Source organism: Paramisgurnus dabryanus, chromosome 12 (genome assembly GCF_030506205.2).
Source record: "Paramisgurnus dabryanus chromosome 12, PD_genome_1.1, whole genome shotgun sequence".
NCBI lineage: Eukaryota > Metazoa > Chordata > Actinopteri > Cypriniformes > Cobitidae > Paramisgurnus > Paramisgurnus dabryanus.
Window position 1 is genome coordinate 28,587,128 of NC_133348.1, and position 21,422 is coordinate 28,608,549.

The 21,422-nt window shown below is 39.2% G+C and overlaps 2 protein-coding genes across 2 annotated transcripts; both read left to right on the top strand.

Annotated features, from left to right (window-relative positions):
• The first annotated feature begins 3,321 nt into the window (after window positions 1-3,321).
• LOC135738700 (G-protein coupled receptor family C group 6 member A-like) lies at window positions 3,322-6,707 on the top strand. Its single transcript, XM_065256750.2, has 4 exons — window positions 3,322-4,140; window positions 4,329-4,526; window positions 4,603-4,729; window positions 5,418-6,707. Exons 1-4 carry the CDS (start codon window positions 3,436-3,438, stop codon window positions 6,524-6,526), a joined length of 2,139 nt encoding a protein of 712 aa, XP_065112822.1. The 5' UTR covers window positions 3,322-3,435; the 3' UTR covers window positions 6,527-6,707.
• Window positions 6,708-10,436: 3,729 nt separating this feature from the next.
• Window positions 10,437-17,365, top strand: pcare2 (photoreceptor cilium actin regulator 2). The gene is made up of 2 exons (XM_065256693.1): window positions 10,437-13,161; window positions 17,250-17,365. The coding sequence occupies exons 1-2, from the start codon at window positions 10,437-10,439 to the stop codon at window positions 17,363-17,365; spliced, it is 2,841 nt and encodes a 946-aa protein (XP_065112765.1).
• Window positions 17,366-21,422: the final 4,057 nt, after the last annotated feature.

Sequence of the window (21,422 nt, forward strand, 5' to 3'; positions counted from 1 at the left end):
GATTCCGCTTAGATAGCCTTTAATGGAACTGGCCAGGGCGGGGATTTTGATTCGAATTTCAAGAATCGATTAGATTCCGATTCTCCAGATATTGAATCGATTATCATTATTCGATCTGATCCGATCTTTGAGATCTAGATACGTGTTTTTGAAAAAGCATGAAATGGTGCCAGATAGGGGTGGGCGGAATGACCAAAATCTATTCCACGGAATGATTCAGTTTTACCAGTTTTTAAATATGGACAATTTAAAGTTAATAATGTTAAAGTGAAAATGCTCAGATGCTAACAACAGATTAAGTCTTGATAGACAGAGTCTTGAGTTATTAATTTTATAGACTATTGAAGCTATAGTATGCATTGTATTTTGTATTTATGCATACATTACATTAAAATAGGCAATATGTAAAATGAACAGGTATAAGTTTAACACGAACAGACAGGATAAATACCTGTATGAGAGACGGATCTCTAGATATAGATATTATAAATATGACAGGTGCTATGATGTGATGAAGTCTATTTTAAGGTCTTAACGCTCTTTACTTTCTATTAGACCTTAACATTTGCATTTCTTTCTCGTCTTTCTGATCAAAGATATTTGTACTATAAGCAAATCAGGCCTCAAACTACATCGCTCAATCGGCGCACGTGTCACTGATGTAAACGAGAGTTTTGTCTTAAAGTTCAGAAACGTACAACTATTAGCATTATGTGCGAGAAGAACTCTTTATTTGGGGACCTGTTGCGCGCGCTTCAAGAAACCTCTGCCCGTCAGAGACCGGCTGCATGAGCACAGAGGGGGAGAGAGGGAGAGATTCGCTGCCAGACCCGCGGTGGATTCACTGGCGCTTATAAAAATAACACAAATAACTCGTTCATTTGTTATGAGTGGATTATTTTACATGTAGATCGCAGCTTTCAGCGTTTCTGGAGTTTTCAAAACAACCACTTTTGTGGAATACAGTTCAGTGTAGAAAAAATGAGGTGGTCTTGTGCTCGCTGCTGCTGATGGAGTTTGGGAAGCGAACGGTAAGGCGAGAGAGAGTGTTGAGGTGGAAAGTAGATGGGCTGGGCTTGCGCCTCTAGTGGAGGCATCATCGCGCTACCACTTGCCGTAGGCCCTGGCTGAGGAAGTGTTAGGGTTAGCTTCGTGAGAAGGACCGGCTAAAACTGTCCGGGCTCGCGGCTCTGGCGGAGGCAGCCTCACGTCAGGAGCCGCGGGCCATGAACAGTGGATATTGGCAGCAGGTTGCGTCTGCTCCGCCAACGGAGGCAGCCTCACGCTGACGGGGAGACGGTCGCTGCTGGTGGCTGGTATATCCGGAGTGGAAGCCTGTGGTGGAGAATAATCCGGAAAAGTTTTCCGGGCTCGCGGCTCTGGCGGAGGCAGCCTCACGTCAGGAGCCGCGGACCGCAGCTGTTTGGTGGCAACAGTTCGCGCCTGCCCCGACAGCGGAGGCAACCTCACGCTTGCGGAGCGACGGTTACTGTTGGTGGCTGGTAAATCCGGGCGAGGAGTGCTGGAAGCCCCCGCTGAATGACGTGGAGCAGCAGGTTGCGGTGTAGCAGGGGATCGACCCAGGCTTGCTGGGGCTCGTACTCTTACTTGGAGGTCGACGGAGTTTTGGTCTTACTATTCTGAAAGATGCCATTCTGAAAGATGCGAAGGATTTTCAGTGAGTTCAACTGTGATTTATATATGGCTTGCTTTCGAGCTGATTGGGTGTATTGTTGATTACCGATTGAAAGCGGCTGGTGCCATTGACTACTGATTGAAAACAGCTGAAGTCACTTAGGTATTTTATTTGACATGTTCCTCCCGAACTTTGTTAATAAAACATCATTTATATAGTTTGTCTTCATTAAAAACTGTCATTGTACACTCTCAGAAATAACGGTACAAAGGTTGTCACTGGGGCAGCTTGTGGCAGTTTGTACCTAAAGAGTGCATATTAGTACCTCAAACATTTTGATTCAAAACTTTTAAATATCTGTACCCAAACGTTACAAATTAGGATCTTTTTGAAGTGTACCATCTGTACCTCTCATTCTGTGAGTATATGGCGAGTGTAAAAACTTAATTTGTCTTCCACAGAATTACAACAGGAAATGTGTTTGTCACGATCTATCCGTGACATGTCTTGTTTCTGTTCCGATTGTCGTCACCTGGACTCTTGATTATTAATTACCTGCTTCATCACACCTATATGTCATTAGTCTGTGTATTTATACCCCTGTCTGTTCGATACTCACTGCCGGATCATTGTCGCTGCTACCACGGTGGTACCTGCTGTTCATGTTACATGATCCTGTGTTACTTACCTGTCCATTTTTTGATTCCTGTGTTTTATTTAATGTTTTATTATTAAATGTTCTTATGTTATGTGAACTTTTCACTTGCGTCCTGATTCCTGTTTCCAGTCGTGACAGTGTTTTGATTATCTCGATTAGGGGCGGCAGTGGCTTGGTGGTTCATGTAGGTTGTCTACAAACCGGAAGGTTGGTGGTTCAATCCCCGGCCCCACCTGACCAAGTGTCGAGGTGTCCTTGAGCAAGACACCTAAAGCCGAAAGTATACTAGGGACGTCTGCGTATGCGCGCCGTCCGCATTACGTCATTTTCGTCATCAGGAGGGTCCGCGGCCGGCCGCACGGACCGTCCGTGTGCAGCCCAAAATTTGAGACCACGCGGACAGTGCGCGTACAGTGCACTCCACTATAAACAATTATACAAAGGAAATAGACAGCATTTGCACACACACTATCGTTTTTCTTCTTTAACTTTTACTTCTTCCAAGAACAGAAAGCTGTGGAGCATGTTTGTTTGATTCCTGTTCTTTGTTTTCTTGTTGTTTGTTCTAAACTGTGTTTGCAATGGTGGATCAGTTACTTTTCTTCACTTATCCTAATGTTTTAATGTACTGTAAATGTCGCCAAATCAGTGCTGCCCTGACAGCCTGTTAGACTAATAATTTGAATAAGAAATCATTTGTATTGCGTATAGTGTCGAACGCGGCCATCCGCGTGTAGCCGCGGGGACTATACTCGGAAAGCTGCGCGGACGCGTGCGCGCGAGCCGGACGCGGACAAAAGTATACCCGGGCCTTAACCCTAGCTGCTCCCGACAAGCTGGATGGCGCCTTGCATGGCTGACACCACCGTCGGTGTATGAATGAGTGAGTGAATGGGTGAATGTGAGGCAAATTGTAAAGCGCGTTGGATGGCCATGGGTCTGTTAAAAGCGCTATACAATTGCAGTCCAATTTCCATTTACCATCTCTGTTACACTGTTCAGTAATCCCAGTTTAATGCAAATAAGAGTGTAAATCAATATCAATATTGGAAATGATTTATGCAGGCTCTCTTTCTGTTAACAGATCAGCTGTACCTCTTCTTCACCAGTCCTCAGTGACAAACTGCGTTATCCATCTTTCATGCGTGTCATTCCCAATGATGTCCACCAAACTGAAGCGCTGGTCAAGCTAATGACCCATTTTTCGTGGGACTGGGTCGGTGTGGTTTATGGAGACGATGATTATGGTAGAGCAGCCCACCAGAGTATACTGGAAAAGGCCAAGGGAAAAGTATGTTTCGCCTTTGAGAAGGAAGTAACGCACTACTTGGACCACGTGGATGTTGATAAGCAAGTCAAAGATGCTGTTGACACTATACGAGCTTCATCCGCACAGGTTGTGCTTCTTATTCTAAAGCCACAGCTGGTGGAAAAGATCTTTAAATTGATGATTCAAACCAACACAAGCAGCAACACAATCTGGATCGCGAGTGACTCCTGGTCAATGTTTGGTCCTTTAACAAAGATACCAGACATAAATAAAGTGGGTGATGTTTTCGGCTTTTCTTTCACCATGGGAAATATACCAGGGTTTGAAGATTACTTGAAAAACCTCAGGCCAACACCTGGGGCAAGAAATGACTTCATTGAAGAGTACAAAGAGTTGCGACTGAACTGCTCCATCTCACCTCTGAACTGCAGCGTAGATGAATTGCTGGGTGTGGTGGACCTGAGAGAGGTTTACAGTCAGAGAGTGGCGATATATGCAATAGCTCATGGTCTCAAAAAAATCCTTAAATGTAACGAGACCGCCTGCAACAGCAATATCAACTTCCCACCTTGGCAGGTAAGATTTCTCAGATGAAAAGATTATGTCTAACATGTAACGTGTTAAAATGTGATGTTCTGTTGTGTTTTTGTAAGTGGGTAGTTGACACATAGAATGTCCATAAGATTTTCTATATTTCAACATCAAGATGTCAGGTAAAATAAGGATGCATATAAATAAAGTTTTTAATTTTTCTTTTTCCACAGCTGGTGGAAAGTATTCGCAGTGTGAATTTCAAACTTGATGGCACTACACATTACTTTGATGACAACGGGGACTTTACGGATGGTTATGACCTCATACGGTGGAAGAAAACTGATGTTGGTCGAATTATTGAAGTTGTTGGAAAATTTCTCTTAGCAAAAGGACAAGTGGAGCTACTGAATGAATTTCATGAGTTAAACGTGAGTTCTGTTCTCCACAATCAACGTTTTCATCTGTATAGTATATCATAAAAAGATCATCTCTTGTGTCCTGCAGTCCTCAGTTCAGGTCCAGTTTAAATGCTTAAAATCCTGCCGACCAGGCAGCAGTAAGAGCGTGACAAACAATTCCTGCTGCATCAGCTGCATTGTTTGTACTGAAGGAACTTATACTGATAAATACGGTAAATCTGAACTCATTCCTCTTACTCAGTTATCTTTCTGCTTCTGTTTCATCTGGCTAATGAATGCACACATAAAGAAATTAAGAGGTAAAATACTGATTGAAGAAGTAATTGTGTGAAACTGACTGAAATTCTAACTGACTTACCGATGTAGAAGTGTTTGCTTGGGGTAAAGGTCAAATAAAATATGTAAGGAATAGTTAATGATGGGTCGTTGAATTATTTGAAAATAATGCACACCCAGTGTGGTAATGCGGCATGATGTGAAGCAGAGTTACACGGCAGGTGTGCATTATTTCAAATAATTTAAAGGAGCGTCAATTTTTTCTCTTATACCAAGGTTACCATAGACATTGCTCTGGTGGTTATTTTAAGGCATTTAACAGGTCAGGTGTGTGTTTTACAGAAAAAATAATCAACACCTGTGTAATATTTCTCAACCAATCAGGTTAAAGCATTTAACAGCCCTGTGCAATAACACTCATTAAAAATAGTAAATTAATAAAAACAATTATTAATAAAAACCTTCATTTAAAAACTGCATGTTGTGATTACTTGTGTTATCTTTGATTAATATGTAAATGTGTTTAATGATCTGAAATCAGAAAGGGGGCCAACACTTTTCACACCACTGTATATCGTTTAATACTATTACAAATCTGATGTTTGTATGTGACTTCTTTTACAGATGAAAGCAGCTGTCATAAATGTCCAGAGGAACAGCACTCACTAGAGAATGCAACTGAATGCAAGACATTCATTGAGAAATATCTCTTCTGGTGGGAAGCGTATCCCATCATTCTGTTAGTGGCAACAGCAATAGGCATCATTCTGGTGTTCACTTCATTTATCATTTATCTCACACACAGAGACACACCAGTAATAAGAATGGCCAACGTCAAACTGTCTTGTTTTATGCTGCTGGGCCTGATGGTTAGCTTCATTAGTGTAATCATGTTTATTGGAAGGCCAAATAAACCTCTGTGTCAGGCGCAGCAGGCTGTGTACGGCCTCAGTTTCACTTTGTGTGTTTCAAGCATCCTGGTTAAAGCCTATCACACCTTTGTGACATTCATGCGCTTGAATCCGAGCACACAACATCATCTTAAAAAACTCTACAAGCCACTTATAAATGTATTCATGCTTACAGTGGGTCAGGGAGTCATCCTGTTGTTCTGGCTGATTTTCGACTCTCCTGATGTAAAGAGGGAGTGGCCTGAAACAGGAATGGTAAAGTATGTCATCTGTAACGAGGGATCTATTGCAGGCTTCGCAGTCATGCATGGTTATATTGCTCTGTTGGCCTTTATTTGTTTCCTTTTTGCCTTCATGGTCAGAAGAGTCCCACAGGATTTTAATGACACTGGGGTCATCATCTTCAGCATGTTGATTCATTTGTTTGTCTGGCTTTGCTTTATTCCCATTTACATTAATAAGAACCAGACGGAACAGAAACACATTGTTCAGGCTTCAGCCGTTCTGGCCTCCAGCTATGCCATAATCCTCTGCCATTTTGTCCCTAAGTGCTTCCTAGTCCTGTGGGATTTGTCTGGGAACTCAAATTCTTCCAGGATGGGAAGGTTGAGTAGGCATGTTGGACACCACACAGAAGGGACAGACACTGAGTTACATGATCAAGGCCAGATGACTCTGACCCCAGGTATAATCAATCAAGGTGTGGAAGAGGATTCAGCAGAATCTGTGCAGATAGTTAGCACACTTTCTAGTGATGATACCACCAGCCCTGTACATACTGTGGGATTATCAGAGGAGCATAGAGATGGCACTATAAACTAAACACAAAGACAAAGACACAATAACAGATGAATCTTCTGGGTGGATTGTCTTGCTTTTATCAATTCAGTTCAATTCAATTCAATTTATATAGCGCTTTTCACAATTGGTAATTGTTTCAAAGCAACTTTACATTAAAAGAAGCAAGGAAACAGAAAAATCCAAAGACAATATAAGTAGCAAAATACAGCGTCTATGAATAAACTTTGCAAGCGAGCATATTAATAATGTATCGTATACGAGAGGGTGCTAAGTAAAGCCAAAGTCGACTGACTTCCCTGGGGTTGAAAAACCCCCTAGGAGAAAAACCTCAGGGAGGAACAAACTGTATTTAAACGGATAAGGAGATTTAACAGGTTCCATCGGTGGTTGTTGGTCAGGCATCGGCTGGGCATCATGTTGAAGGACGGCCAGTAGATCAGTGGTGTGTTGACCTATACGGCATCCGGAACTGGGTCTGTTTGTCTTAATGTCCTCGGGTTCGAGGACGAGACAGGGAGAGAGAAACAAAATCTTATTAGCGTAGGGGCCATTCGCATGTAATGCAAGTGTCACACAGTGTTGTGTTTTAATATGCTCGGTTCCAGACAGGCTAGCTATTGCGGCATTAGTATATTACCCAGACAAGTTATGTGAATGCTTTGTTCCGTACAAGCTAACTATTGCGAGATAAGTATAATTTACTAGATAAATTATGAGAATGCTTTGTTAAAGAAAAAGTGATCGACTGTGTCTGATTCTCGGACTTTAGTTGGCAAATCATTCCAGAGCTTAGGGGCTAAGTAGGAAAAGGTTCTACCACCTTTAGACACTTTTGATGTTCTAGGGATAGTTAAGAGACCTGAATTTTGCGACCGCAATGTACGTGGTGGATTGTATTCTGAAATTAATTCTCTAAGATACGAAGGTGCTAGGTCATTTAAGGCTTTGTAGGTGATTAATAGTATTTTAAATTGTATGCGATATTTGACTGGTAGCAAGTGTAAAGATGCCAAAATTGGGCTTATGTGGTCATACTTCTTAGAACAAGCAACAAGGGCGTTTTGAACTAGCGGAAGCCTGTTTACCGGATTTGCATGGCATCCCCCGAGTAACGAGTTACAATAGTCTATTCTAGAGGTCATAAAAGCGTGAATGAGCTTCTCTGCATCTGATGCAAACAGCATATGGCGGATTTTTTAGATATTTCTAAGATGGAAGAATGCTTTGTGCCCGACGTTGGAGCTATGACTATCGAAGGATAAATTGCTGTCGAACATCACACCTAAGTTCTTAACTGTGGAAGATGGCACCACCGTGCAGCTATCTATGGGCAACTTGTAATCTGACATATTTTGTTTTGAGCGATTCGGTTCAATAATAAGTATCTCTGTCTTATTAGAGGGAGGTTATGTGCCATCCAGTCACTTATATCGCTAATACAGTCTGTTAGTTTACAGAGCTGGTGTGTTTAGCTAGGATGAGAGGAGATGTAAAGCTGGGTATCATCCGCATAGCAGTGAAAACTTATGTTATGTTTCCTGATGATGTCTCCTAGAGGTAACGTATATATAGAGAACAGAATAGGACCTAAAACGGATCCCTGCGATACGCCGTATTTATCCGGGGCATGATATGACTCTTCCTCATTTACATAAACAAAATGATAGCGATTGGTTAGATACGATCTAGTCCATGCTAACGCCTGACCACTGATGCCAACATAGTTTTCTAGTCTATTGAGTAAGATTGTGTGATCTATTGTGTCACTGGCTGCACTAAGGTCTAGTAATTTAAGGATTGAGATTTCACCACGATCGGATATTAAAAGGAGGTCATTTGTAACTTTAAGCAGTGCTGTCTATGTGCTATGGTGGGGCCTGAATCCTGATTGGAACTTTTCATACGACTATTATTCACTAAGAGTGCACATAGCTGACTTGCCACTACAACCTGATCTCACGAATTTCCGTGGCATAGTCACAAAATTTTTTGCTAATTTTTTCGTGGCATTCTCACAGATCTATGCATATTTCCGTGGACCTGCCACAGACTTTCTTTTCCGTGGCATTCTCACGGATTGGTTATTCAAACGTTTTGTCCTATTTTCTTACCATTGTCGCTTCGGTTTAGGGTTAGATATACATAAAATGACATCCCTACCCAAACCCAACTTTAACCCCAACACCAGGCAACAATTGATTAAAGTTTAAAAAATATAAAAGAATACATCAGAAAAAATAGTATAAACCAATACTTAAAGTGACATACTAACGCAAACACCAAATCTAACCCTAAACCAAAGCGACAATTCTCACGGATTGGAGCCAGGGTGAAGTGGGCGCTGAACCTCGTGTTGGATCTACGAAAGCCGGGCAGCAGCTCCTCCACAGCATCCCGCTCTTGTGAGGACAGATCTAAAAAGCATACATCGGATTAATCCGTCATTAGATCGACAGGGAAGGTTGACAGTAAACAGACGGTAAGCAAATGCTAACTTTCGCCGGCACCATTTGGTGATGCTAACAGGCTATGTACGCTAACATTGGGTGTTATTAGTAATAAATCGTTTCGCTTAGTAATATTATTCAATAGCGTCAAGGTAAAGTATTCATAAAATAAACTAATAAGTTATATTATATAGATAGGAACAATATAGTAAGAAAAGAGGATTTAGATGATAAACTCATCGGAGCTCTGAGCTTCGATCACACAGCAGCGTTGTACCAATAGATCGATTAACCTATTATCCACAAAAGGTTGTGAATGTTCTTTATTATATAAAGTTGTTATGAAGTTATGACTTTCGTTATTGTTAACCATGTGTGTGTAATAATGTGCATGACCTTTGTAATATTAGGCTGAGGCTTTTTGTCAAAAGAGTTGCAAAACCCTCTAAATGCATCTGACATGTTTTCTTGTAAATGATAATTTTTATCAAACAAATTCTTTCAATGTTTCTGTATGGCTGGAGGCCTCGATTAAGTGGATTTTAAATGAAAGTATTTGATGAACATTTAAAACATGCCAAGAGCATTCAGTTATTGTCACTATCTCATTTTTTTGCATCTGTATATCAAAAACATGTAATTGTTCTGTACTAACTAACAACTGTGTAACAATGCACTCTGTGTGTGTGTGCGCGTGCGTGTGTGTGTGTGTGTGTGCGCGCGTGCATGCGTGTGTATGTATATGTAGTATGTATATGTAGTATATACATATTTACACACATACACTGCATAACTGAATTTGTCTTTACCTTTAATAAACGTATTTGTCTGTTACTGTAATGTTTACCTGTGACTTTTAAATTCTTCTTAGCAGATATCTGGCAAGTGTCCAGAGAGGATTTCAGTGAGAAGTAAACATACATAAATACTCCAGTCACACTAAACCTTATTTGTAATGTGTTACTGTTCTTTGTTAAAAACCTTTACGATGAGGGCTTACCTCTATACCTGATATGAAGTTACACATGTGAACATATTTAATCAATTCAGTACAAAATAGTTACCTTACACAACATCACTTTCATTGCTTTTTAGTTTGAGAAAATTATTTCTCCTAATCAAAGTTACAAGATTTTAAAGCATTTGGAATATTTATTGAATAGGACTATTTCTATCAGAATTCACAGGGGGTAAAAAATAAAGAGAAGGTAACCAGCAGGGCATCTTAATAGCATGATGAGCTTATGGTCTTACGCATGCACAGTGTAACCATATGTGTTTGTGTGGGAGGCTGGACATTCTGTGTCTCAGTCTCTGGGACTGTCTGGGCTGTGGTGAAACTCAACAAAAAGAATACAGATTTAAAAGACTTAAAGAAGATATTTTACGGGATGATCAAAGAAGCAGGAAAGTTATTTACATTTCCTGAGACACTTTTAAACCCACGCTAATAAAATTTATCAAAAGAAAAGGAATACACCAAGATGGGCTGTTCACCATCTAAAGGTCAACTCTTTAGTAGAAAAGCTCCAGCAACTGCACCACAAGAACTGCTCTCAAATACGCCTTCAGAACAATCGGCAGATAAAGAGACCCAGGAAAATACAGTACCCATAATAGGTAAGAGATCCTCAGAAGATTATGTAGTTTGTGATGCTGCTGTGAGAGTCGAAGAAGATGGTCCTGAAGATGATGTGGATGTGGTCCAGAAAGAAGGTTCTCAGAATGAACAGATTGCACAAGAGGGCCTCTTGGGGAACATGAAAGAAGGCAAAGAAGAAATTAAGACAACAGATAAGCAAGCAAAACTGAGGATGCAAAGAAAACAGAGGCAAAGAAAAACTTCATATGTGCAGGAAAAAGCAGAATTCATATTAAAAGCACACCAGGCAGCCTATGCTTATCTAAACCCCAGCATATCCAGATACGAGTCGCTTTTAGGGCTTTTGGACCAGGCGGCTCAAACCCGCTTATCTTTGCAGACCACGGTGGCTTCGGTAGTCTTGCATTATGAAGAAATCAACCAGGCTTTGGAGGAAATGGTGGCTGAAGGTGAGCAGATGTTGTGCGAACACGGACACTATATGGCGTCACTTAAACATTGCCCGCCTTCAGCAACCAAACCCAACAATGAGCTGAATGTTTCTGAGGTTCCTTCTGAATTGCTGCAGCAAATGCTTCTTAACTCCACACAGAAAATGATCTCTGTGGGAGACTCTGTGAGATGCCTGGGTGACTCGGCCTTACAAGAACTAACTGATTACTTTGCTTCCCTGTCTCAGTTGTTAGGAGACAAGCTGCAGGCTAAGCACATGGCAGAGGGACGCTTAAAGCAGATTTTGACTCGTGTTGAAGCTGCTGCTTTCATAAAGTCCAATCCTGAAGATTCTACCCTGCACAGTGAGGACAGTGGCATAGGTGCAGAAAATGAGTGTCAGATTGGCTCAGAACGCCTCCGTTACCATCGAAGTAATTCCGGATCAGGATCAAATGTGGCTGCAACAGTTGTTTGTACCACAAGTAGCTCACCTGATAAGCAGTTTCTAAATGGCAACGAGGAAGTTACAGATAATGATGACTATGATTATGTGGATGACAATGATGATGATGCAGAAGTTAAGGACGTTAGTGTTAGAGACGAGCGGACAATTGACAAAACAAGGGGAACGATACATGGTTCTTTTGATGCAAACTTGAGCCATTCTCTAGTTAAGGATGGGCTTCAATTCAATTACCAAAACAACAGTAACTTAAAGCGGAAAACCAGACGGCCAAAAACTGCAGACAACAGCTCTCAGATTAAGCCAAAGCACTGCCACTTAAAGGGACCAAAGCGTTCACAATCCACAGAGTGTTTATGTAGCAAAACAGAAGACTTTGATGTAAATGTGCAACAGAGAATGAACACACAAACTCTTGAGGGGGTTTTGAAAAGTAAGAGTTTGCCTAGAGAGCTTAAAAGTCATGTTCATTCAAAGATAAGAAAACCATTATCTGAAGGACAGAATGCAACAAGGTACTATGGGCTTCAGTATGGTAGCAAAGGGCCATCTAGAGCAATACCACCTAATTCTCCTCCAAAATTTACCCCACAACCACCTGGCCGAAATGCTGTCAAGAGGCTCATTAATACTTTTAGCCAAAGGGTCGATGGCAATTCCACACAAGGTCCTTTAGATCAAAAACCAATGAAAGTCAAAAGTAACAGGAAATGCGTCCTTCCGTTGCTGTCAAGCAGCAGAGGTGTTCTTACCACCAATATCAACACAAGCATCTATCCACCTGAGGCCAGACTGACAGACAAAGTTGAGCATGTGGATTTAGACAGTCTTCCTCCTCCACCCCCAGAGATGCTGATGGAGAACTCCTTCGAAAGAAGTGTGGGCTTGGCATCTGAGGAGGGGACTAATGTGTCACAGTGTAGACAGCATCACACTTTATTGCAAAGAGAGACTGTGACCCCCAAAGGGGCTAACATGCAACAAGACTCCATGACTTACTTAGCCACTCATTCTTTGGGTCAAGATGCCTTGGTGGGTTCCTGCACTGAACAGGATTACAAGCAAACTGTTGAGCTGGAGTCAGCAGCCTCCCTCAAGCAGGATTTCCAAAAGGTTGTTCATCTGCCATGCCTGCTTGCTGAGTCCACTGCCAAGATAGGTCTGGCTAATGGAAGTACACAGAGATCTCAACCACATCAAAAATCCGATGATCACATCGAGGGTGATCATGCCGCAACTCTGCAGTCAAAGTTTTTTCCACCTACGACTCTGCCTGTCTCCAAAACACGACTTCCACCCTCTTGTCCCGTTGTGCACCATGCAGTACCAAGTCCTCCATCTGCTCCCTTCCATCCCATGGGCAAGTGGATACCATCCTCAAAACCAGCCACCTCTAGTATGCATAGCTGGGTCATGACAAAAGAAAATGACGCTCAGGTTATAAGTTCACAATCAGTTTCTGAAGCTCGGGCAATGTTCTGTCAGGACAACCAATCAGTCCCTTACACATGGACATCTTCATGTACTTCTACATTACCACGGCCATGGGGCGAACCTGCCAGAAGGAGGCTGCCAACAGCATGTCTTCAACCCTCTTTTATAAGAAGTAGCCCCTTAAGTCAGATGTCATCACAAAGTGAGCGGCAACAATCATTCCCTGATGCCAAGCAACAACCAGTTCAGGGCAGTGATGTCACAGCTTTGACAAGTGATGGGTACGTTTATGAAAATTATAATGGTCTGGATGTTTTTTTAGGTTTTAGTATGAGTCAGTGACTATTAATACAATTGTGTGTTTTGTTTAGTAGAAACATGCTTATTGTGTCAGATACAAATTTGCTACGTACAATGCAAAAACAAGCTGTGTAGAATTTTCTTTGTTTTTGTTTTTTGTTAAACCACAGGCAAGAACATATCTGTAATTGTTGAAATTCTAGAAATACCAGTTTTGTAACTGATTTTATCACAATGTTAACTTTTGCCCTACTACAATTTTCTGCAGCTACAGTAGACCCAAAACAAACCAATGTATTTTTTATGTCCCATGATTAGGCAGTAAGCTGATTTTTATTTTTAAGTAGATTAAAAAGTAAGGGTGCGGTCATAGTCTAATCAGTCCTTCCAGAAAAACTCTGTGTTTTTTTGTGATTGTTGCGGTCAAAAATCCTGGATTTTGCGGCACGTTTTCTTAAGAAATGCGATGGAATATGCTGGATATTTATGCAATTTATGCGATGGAATTGCGGGAATTTGCGAAAATTGCGGAACTTGCAAAAACTGCGGAAACTTGCAAAAGCTGCAATGATGTTCACGTCACATAATCACGTCACTTCATAACGTTCCCATGGCAACAGAGGACACGGCTGCGCTTGTGTGAAGTAAATGCAATTAATGTAATTAATGCGGCGAAAGTGCGTTGTATTTGGAAAAAATGCAGCCCCGCAAAAATATGCGGACTTTGGCTGATTATGCAATAAATCGTGCGATCGCACAATCGCGTTTTTCTGGAGGAACTGTCTAATGATTAGAGAATTGGGCTTGTAACCTAAAAGTTGCTGGTTCGAGCCTCACGGCCAAGAGGTTGTGACTAAGGTGCCCTTGAGAAAGGCACGTTTCCCCCTGTTGCTTCCCAGGTGCTGTAGTGTTAGCAGTGTGTGTGGTCATTCACCACTTACTGGGATGGGTTAAATCCAGAAGTCACATTTCGAGTTTGGAAATACTTGATGATCACCTATTTTTCATTTCACGATGAGTAGAGCTGTGAGTTTAGAATTTAGGGGCAGTTTCCCGGACAGGGTTTAAAATAAATCCAGGACTAGGCCTTAGTATTATTAGGACATTTAAGTAGTTTTTACGAAAACAGCTTACTTGAGACAAAACAATGTCAGTGATATATGTTAGGATATGTCAGTACAAGGTGCTTTTAAAGAAAGCATCTCAAGCTTGCATTTTAGGAAAAACCCTGTCCGGGAAACATAATGTATTAAAGTGAATTAAATCAAAGTTATTACAAAGTGATATATCTATTGTTTATTTTAAAGAAATGTATGTAGTGCTATTTTAACAGTATTACCAGGGTGTTACATAGATATCCTCAAGCCCTGCTTAGCAACCGAACAAATTCAAATTCAACTGGAACAGGATGAGTGGAAATGCTGAATTTATGATCTTTTCTTTGTCTGACATAAATCGTAATCACTTGTAAACGATTAAACTTTATTCTTAAAGATCTCAAACAAATTGTCAAAATGTTAGAGAGAGGAATTGATGGAAACTAGGGGAACTAGATAAACAGCTCTTATCAGATTTCTAAACGTAGGGCCTGACTGAGAAAACCCTCCTAAGATTTTGATTTAGTTTAAAATAGTTTTGTGACCTGGACCAAGCTGGCCACCTCTTTATTTTAATCTTATTAGTGTTAATCTGGGTAAGGCTAAGAATAATCCACGTGGATTAGCATCTGTGTATTCTGTATGAAGCTCTGGGCTTTGAGTTACCCTCACCTGTCCTGATGCCCTACATTCTAATGACATCATAGCACTTCTCATTTTCAGACAATTACATTACTTTTGTTTAGATATTAAATGCGTGTTTGAGAGAGAGTTTATGAAACACCATCTGCTAACTTTTGTTTACTTATTAATGCTTTTATATTTTAATTTTTTACAGGACTCACATTGTCTCCATAATACCAGAAGGCACAGATACAGAGCCATATAATGCCAATCTAAACACACACACCATGTTAGAGGATGAAGATTAGCTGGATTCATCCCACGGATGGAAAACCTTTTCAAAAAAACGTCAACAACACCACACATAAAATAATTTATAGAACAGGGCTATATTTAGTTCTGGTTCTGGAAGGTCAGTGTCCTACATCAGCTTTAACCCTAAATCAACACACCTGAAGAAGCTCATGGAAGTCAACAGGATTATTTGAAAATGACAGGCAGTTGTGTTGGATTAGGGTTTAAACTAAACTTTGTAAGACATTGGCCCTCCAGGACCAGAATTGAATAGCACTGTTATAGATTTAATAAAACACTCTTTTAATCTGTTATTCTTTTTAAATTCACATGATTTCCTGTCTAAATACCTTATAAGTATTGTAAATAGCCTAGTAAGATTGTTATGTATTACTAACTGTATTCAATTATCTAATTTGTCAATTCATTTCAGGCTCATATTTATATGCAAGCAAGGATCACATGCAACAAATGTAACAATTACCACATATGATCACTTCCTGGATTTTTGGTTTAAATAAATCAAAGTTATACATACACTACAGATGAAATGTTTAGGGTCAATTACTTGTTCTTTATTAATACTTTTCAACATTTTAGAATCAAGTCTTTAAGACACAACACAAGTATATTAATGAGAGTTATGTAACTGTAAATCCCTACATTTTTGTATAAAATATATTATTTACTGTATCAGAATATTCAAATTAATCATTCTATGGCCTAGAATTTGCAGAAATGTCTTTTAAAATATTTCTCAGTCTGTGATGCTTTTTAAACAGCCGGAGTTCCTATTGATTCTGGAGTCTTATTGTCTACTTTATCCATTTTATTGATTTAAATTTTTTTTAACATTTATGCATTTGGCAGACACTTTTATCCAAAGCGACTTACAGTACAAGCCAAGGTTTACATTTTTATCAGTATGTGATTGAAACCATAACCTTTTGCTTTGCTAATGCAATGCACTACCACTAAGCTCTTGACTAAACAAATATTTGTCACAATTATATTTTTGTCTATAAAACAATGCCTTTAGAACAAAACTGTATTAAAATCATGAGAAACACTTGAGTCAAGTGACCCTAAACCTCTCATGTAGTGTGCATTTCTATATAAATATTTACAGCACAATTAAAATGTAATGTTAGTCTGCAGCATGTCACAATCATTGCAATTTGTTTTTTTATTTATGTTGGTCTGCATTCATTGGTGTTAAATATACTTGTGGCCCCTGCAGATTTCTGAATAAACTGATTGTAAAATGTGATGTGAACACATAGCATTTTAAATACTTAATAAAGCATTGAATAGATGAGTTCAGTGTATTGTAAAGATACAAACTGGAATTTGGTATGGCTGTCAAAACACGAATTGTTGACTTGCTCATGATGAAATGCTTCTGATAAATGATATACTGTATGGCATTACTAGTTAACGTCACTATAGTGACACCTGCTGGCCAAAGAATGTAGTCACATGAAAGATTGTTTAAATCTCTCGTCCTTAGGGAATGATGTAATGGACTCTTGGAACCGTTTCAACTTATTGAAGTGACCTTTTTGATGTGAATAAACTAATCATCCTATCATACAATCTCATCATTGGAGCTCTACTGAATTTTTTGTAAGTGACATGGAAATCACACCTTTGGACCAGGCAAAAACACTCAAATCTGCAAGCATTAAGGGGCGGTTCTAGCTTGTATAATGGATTAGGCAAACCCCTCTTTCCGCACCACTAACCCCACCTTACACCACACACCCACTAGTAAATAGTCAACATTCTGAACCTGATAAAGACATTTTGAAAAGCAAAAAAGCACTTCAAACAAGCAGCACACACACTGAAAAAAATGATTAATTGAATTTAATCAATTTTTTTAAGGTAAGTGGTTGCAATCAATTGATTTGAGCTACATTTAAACAAAAAAGATTAGTAAAGTAAAATAAAATATAAAACTTTTGTTTAAATGTAGCGTAAATAAATTGATTGCAACCACTTACCTTAAAAAAATTGATTAAATTCAATGAATCATTTTTTTCAGTGCAAGAACTAAACTGTGTCGTCGTCATCATCATCATCATCATCATCATCATCAATCTGCTCAGTAGTAAAACAGTTAATAAAGCCGAAAGCAAGGCCACTGGTGTGATCCAGTGACATCCCTACTGAAAAGACCAGATTAAACCAGTTTAAGATGATTGGCTGGTTTTAGCTGGTCTCCCAGCTTGGTTTTAGCTGGTTAAAGAGGGTTTTAGAGGGGTTTTGACCACTTTTTAACTGGTCAAGCTGGTAACCCACCAGCTAATATCAGCTCCCATCAGCTTGACCATCTTCAGCTTTGACAGGCTGAGAGGACTTAATTCAATTAAATCTTACATTCTATCTTGGTGAGTCAGCTGTAGGGCTGTTCGATTATAAGTAAAATCATAATCACGATTATTATTATTATTATTATTTCAAATCATAATAGTAAATAACTCGTTTCCCTTTAAGGAAAGGCAAGTTAGTAAACATCATCAGGATGGTTTACTTGTAAACAAACACAGCAAGGCGAATTGTGTATGAGACTTTGCTACATGGAGCTTGCATGTAGTTGACATAAATGTAAGCCTGGCCTGTATTTACCATAGACTGTAAAAAAAGATGGACGACGCCTGTTCGCTCTCTTCCATTAATAAAAAGTGAAGCAGGTGTCCCGACATGACGCTGACATCTTGGGTCTTGAGTCTGCGCAGTAGCGATTTCGGGACCAGTCATGCGCAGTAGTGACCAGAAAGTGAAGCCGCGAAATTAAAACCCCGCCCTCGCTCTCATAGAATCCCCATATCACACGATATCACAGCTGTCAATCATGACGTGACACCACAGTTTTTATATCATTAAATAACTAACTAAACACAAACCTATTTTAAAAACAAACATTTAAATTGTACATCAGCGTGATAAAAACTACATTAAATGACAGAAACCAGCTTCGGAAAAAAGATAATTGAAGTGTAATTAATTTTTTTAGTTGGTCTCAAGTCCCATTGAATAACATGGGGAGGTGGGGTTTATGACCTATACTGGGACCAGTCACTGGGGGGGCGATCGAGACGTTTTGGCTTCACTTTTCAGGGCTTGTGCGGCACGCTTGGTATTTACACTGAAAATTCATCATGACTATTGCAATGTTAGCAAATTCTTCTTATTTTCTTATTATTAAACATACCAATTTGCCCACAGTTTTTTACAAGCATCAATAATGTGAAATGTCCAGTTACATCCCAGCCAACATTGATATGTGGGCCCCACGTGGGTCCCATCTGGGCAGCATGGGTTACATGTGGGCATGGGCTTCACATGGGCAATATATGTGGGTCCCATATAGATTTGCCCATGTGGGATAATAATGTGGGGCCCTCATGGCACCTATGTGGGCAAAACATTTTTATGCTTGAAATACATCTTTATACATTTACAATCTTAAAGTAATAACTTTTAAACAAATAGCAAATAATATAACAGATATGATTTGATCAGTATAAAACATTTTAAATAAAAATGCATTCTTTTTTACATTTAATTAACATTGATATGTGGGCCCCACGTGGGTCCCATATGGGCAACATGGGTTTCATGTGACCATGGGCTTAACATGGGCAATATATATGGGTCTCATGTGGGTTGGCTACCGTATGTAGGTCCCATATAGGTATGCCCATGTTGGATGATAATATGGGACCCATATGGGACCTATGTGGGCAAAATAATTTCATGCTTAAAATACATTTTATATACATTTAAACTCTTAAAATTATCACTTTTGGTTGATAGTCACTTTTATACATAGAGCAAATAATATCACAGATAGGATATGATCAGTATAAAACATTTTAAATAAAAATGCATTATTGTTAACATTTGTGATATTTGTAATGTTTACCTGCCAATTATTAATTTTAATTTGCACAGCTTAGCATGAGTGAAAATAAGAAATGTCAGAAAGTTCATAATTTTGTTAAGGTGTTAATTAAAGAAATGTTTCAAACATTCTGAAAGAAGCCTGATTAGTGGAGTCAGGTGTTTCATATAAGGAGACCTCATTACGATCTGCTCACTGCTATGACACATTACGCTTGACAAAGTAGTCCTGCTTCAAATGTTTTTAATTGTGATTTTTTTTCACATAATATAGTATCATATTTTAAATAATCTTTGCTAAAATAGGCAGACTTTTAAAATTACAACTATAAAGATGATAAACATTTAAACTACAATTTACGCTCAGGCGCAAGGATACAGTTTCTACCGGAGAAGCAGGAGTCTCTCACAACTGTTACACTTGTAATTTATCCTGAGTTGTGTTTTTAGAAAATGTAATACTACGGTACAAGTTCACGGACTGCACAGCAACGAATCAAAGCAAACGTGCAAGGACATTTAATGAGTTTGGCTGTGGATGCTTTGGAAGTTCTTCATAAAATGTTTGAGCAAAGATTAATTGATGATCAGAAGACCATCTCCAGAAGAGTGAGCAATGTTTGTGTTGTTTTTGAGTCTGAAGTATTTTAAGAGTTTGACTTCTTTCAATGCTTATTTTAAGTGTTATGTTAAATTGTTAGTCATTACAAGCATTAGCAGTTTTGAAATGTTGATGATTATTTTAGCATTGAAAGTGTTATAAATTGACAAAGTATTTTGATATATTGAACCTTTACAGTTTTTTTTTTCATATTGCACCTCCTTCATGTTTTGTGATGTTACAGATGAATGAAATGTTGAATATTTATGCTGAAATCTGATATTTACCGAACTGAAATTATATTGCTTTTATCGGTTTTCAATTTAAAACAAATATATTATTTAAGTAAATTACAATTAAGTATTAAAAGTATAATTATTACATAATAAGGGACCAGTCCAGTACCCATTAAAACCCCATACTGGGCCCTGGTAAATAATGTGGGCTTCATTAGGTGGGGCCAATATGGGCCCCATGTGTGTTGCCCAGCTGGGCCCCACATAAGCCCCACTCAGTTTCTATATCAAATTCATGTGCGCAACCCAGGTGGGGCCATAGTGGAACCCGTGGACAAACCCATATAGGGCCCACATAGGAAGCCCGGGCCCCACCTTGGGACTACGGTGCAAGTTCATGGACTGCACAGTGATGAATCAAAGCAAACGTGCAAGGACATTTAATGAGTTTGGCTGTGGATGCTTTGGAAGTTCTTCATAAAACTGTTGAACAAAGATTTAATAATGATCAGAATTAAGACCATCTCCAGAACAGTGAGCAATATTTGTGTTGTTTTTGAGTCTCAAGTATTTTAAGAGTTTGACTTCTTTCAATGCTTATTTTAAGTGTTATGTTAAATTGTTAGTCATTACCTGCCTTAGCAGTTTTGAAATGTTCATGATTATTTTAGCATTGTATTGTTATTAATTGACAATAAAGTATTTTGATATATTGAACCTTTACAGTTTTTTAATTTGATTTCTCATATTGCACCTCCTTCATGTTTTGTGATGTTACAGATGAATAAACTGTTGAATATTTATGCTAAAATCTGATATTTACCGAACGGAAATTATTTTGCTTTTATCAGTTTTCAATTTAAAACAAATATATTATTTAAGTAAATTACAATTAAGCATAAAAAGTATAATTATTACATAATAAGGGACCTGTCCAGTACCCATTAAAAACCCATACTGGGCCCTGGTAAATAATGTGGGCTTCATTAGGTGGGGCCAATATGGGCCCCATGTGTGGTGCCCAGCTGGGCCCCACATAAGCCCCACTCAGTTTCTATATCAAATTCATGTGGGCAACCCACGTGGGGCCATAGTGGAACCCGTGGACAAACCCATATAGGGCCCACATAGGAAGCCCATATGGGCCCCACCTTGCAATGTTGGCTGGTACTGGCCCATACTGTAGCATACTTTCTAAACATTCACTCGCCAATAGAAGGGAAAACATAATTAATTGTTTGTGCACTTCTTTTGTGTTCTTTCCATAGCTTGTCAAAACTGTCTCGCCTCAATAATGAATCCGGTCAGTGTTAAAAAAAAAAAAATGCTTTAGTTACACCCTGTGGTAAAAGTTTTTATTGCCATAAAAATATTGGGAAATCTGAAGTGTTGCTATTTGAAGAAATATTTGTCAAAACGTACACAAGGACAAACTGAAGTAACTGTATCAAAGATGAGACTTTCAAGGTAAACA

What these genes read in the sequence shown, in the direction of transcription:
- LOC135738700 (XM_065256750.2), top strand. Translation starts at nt 3,436, where the DNA reads ATGCGTGTCATTCCCAATGATGTCCACCAAACTGAAGCGCTGGTCAAG. An exon ending in TCAACTTCCCACCTTGGCAG is followed by an intron (nt 4,141 to 4,328) that starts GTAAGATTTCTC and finishes CTTTTTCCACAG; the next exon opens with CTGGTGGAAAGTATTCGCAG. An exon ending in ATGAATTTCATGAGTTAAAC is followed by an intron (nt 4,527 to 4,602) that starts GTGAGTTCTGTT and finishes TGTGTCCTGCAG; the next exon opens with TCCTCAGTTCAGGTCCAGTT.
- pcare2 (XM_065256693.1), top strand. Translation starts at nt 10,437, where the DNA reads ATGGGCTGTTCACCATCTAAAGGTCAACTCTTTAGTAGAAAAGCTCCA. An exon ending in TGATGTCACAGCTTTGACAA is followed by an intron (nt 13,162 to 17,249) that starts GTGATGGGTACG and finishes CATTTTTTTCAG; the next exon opens with TGCAAGAACTAAACTGTGTC.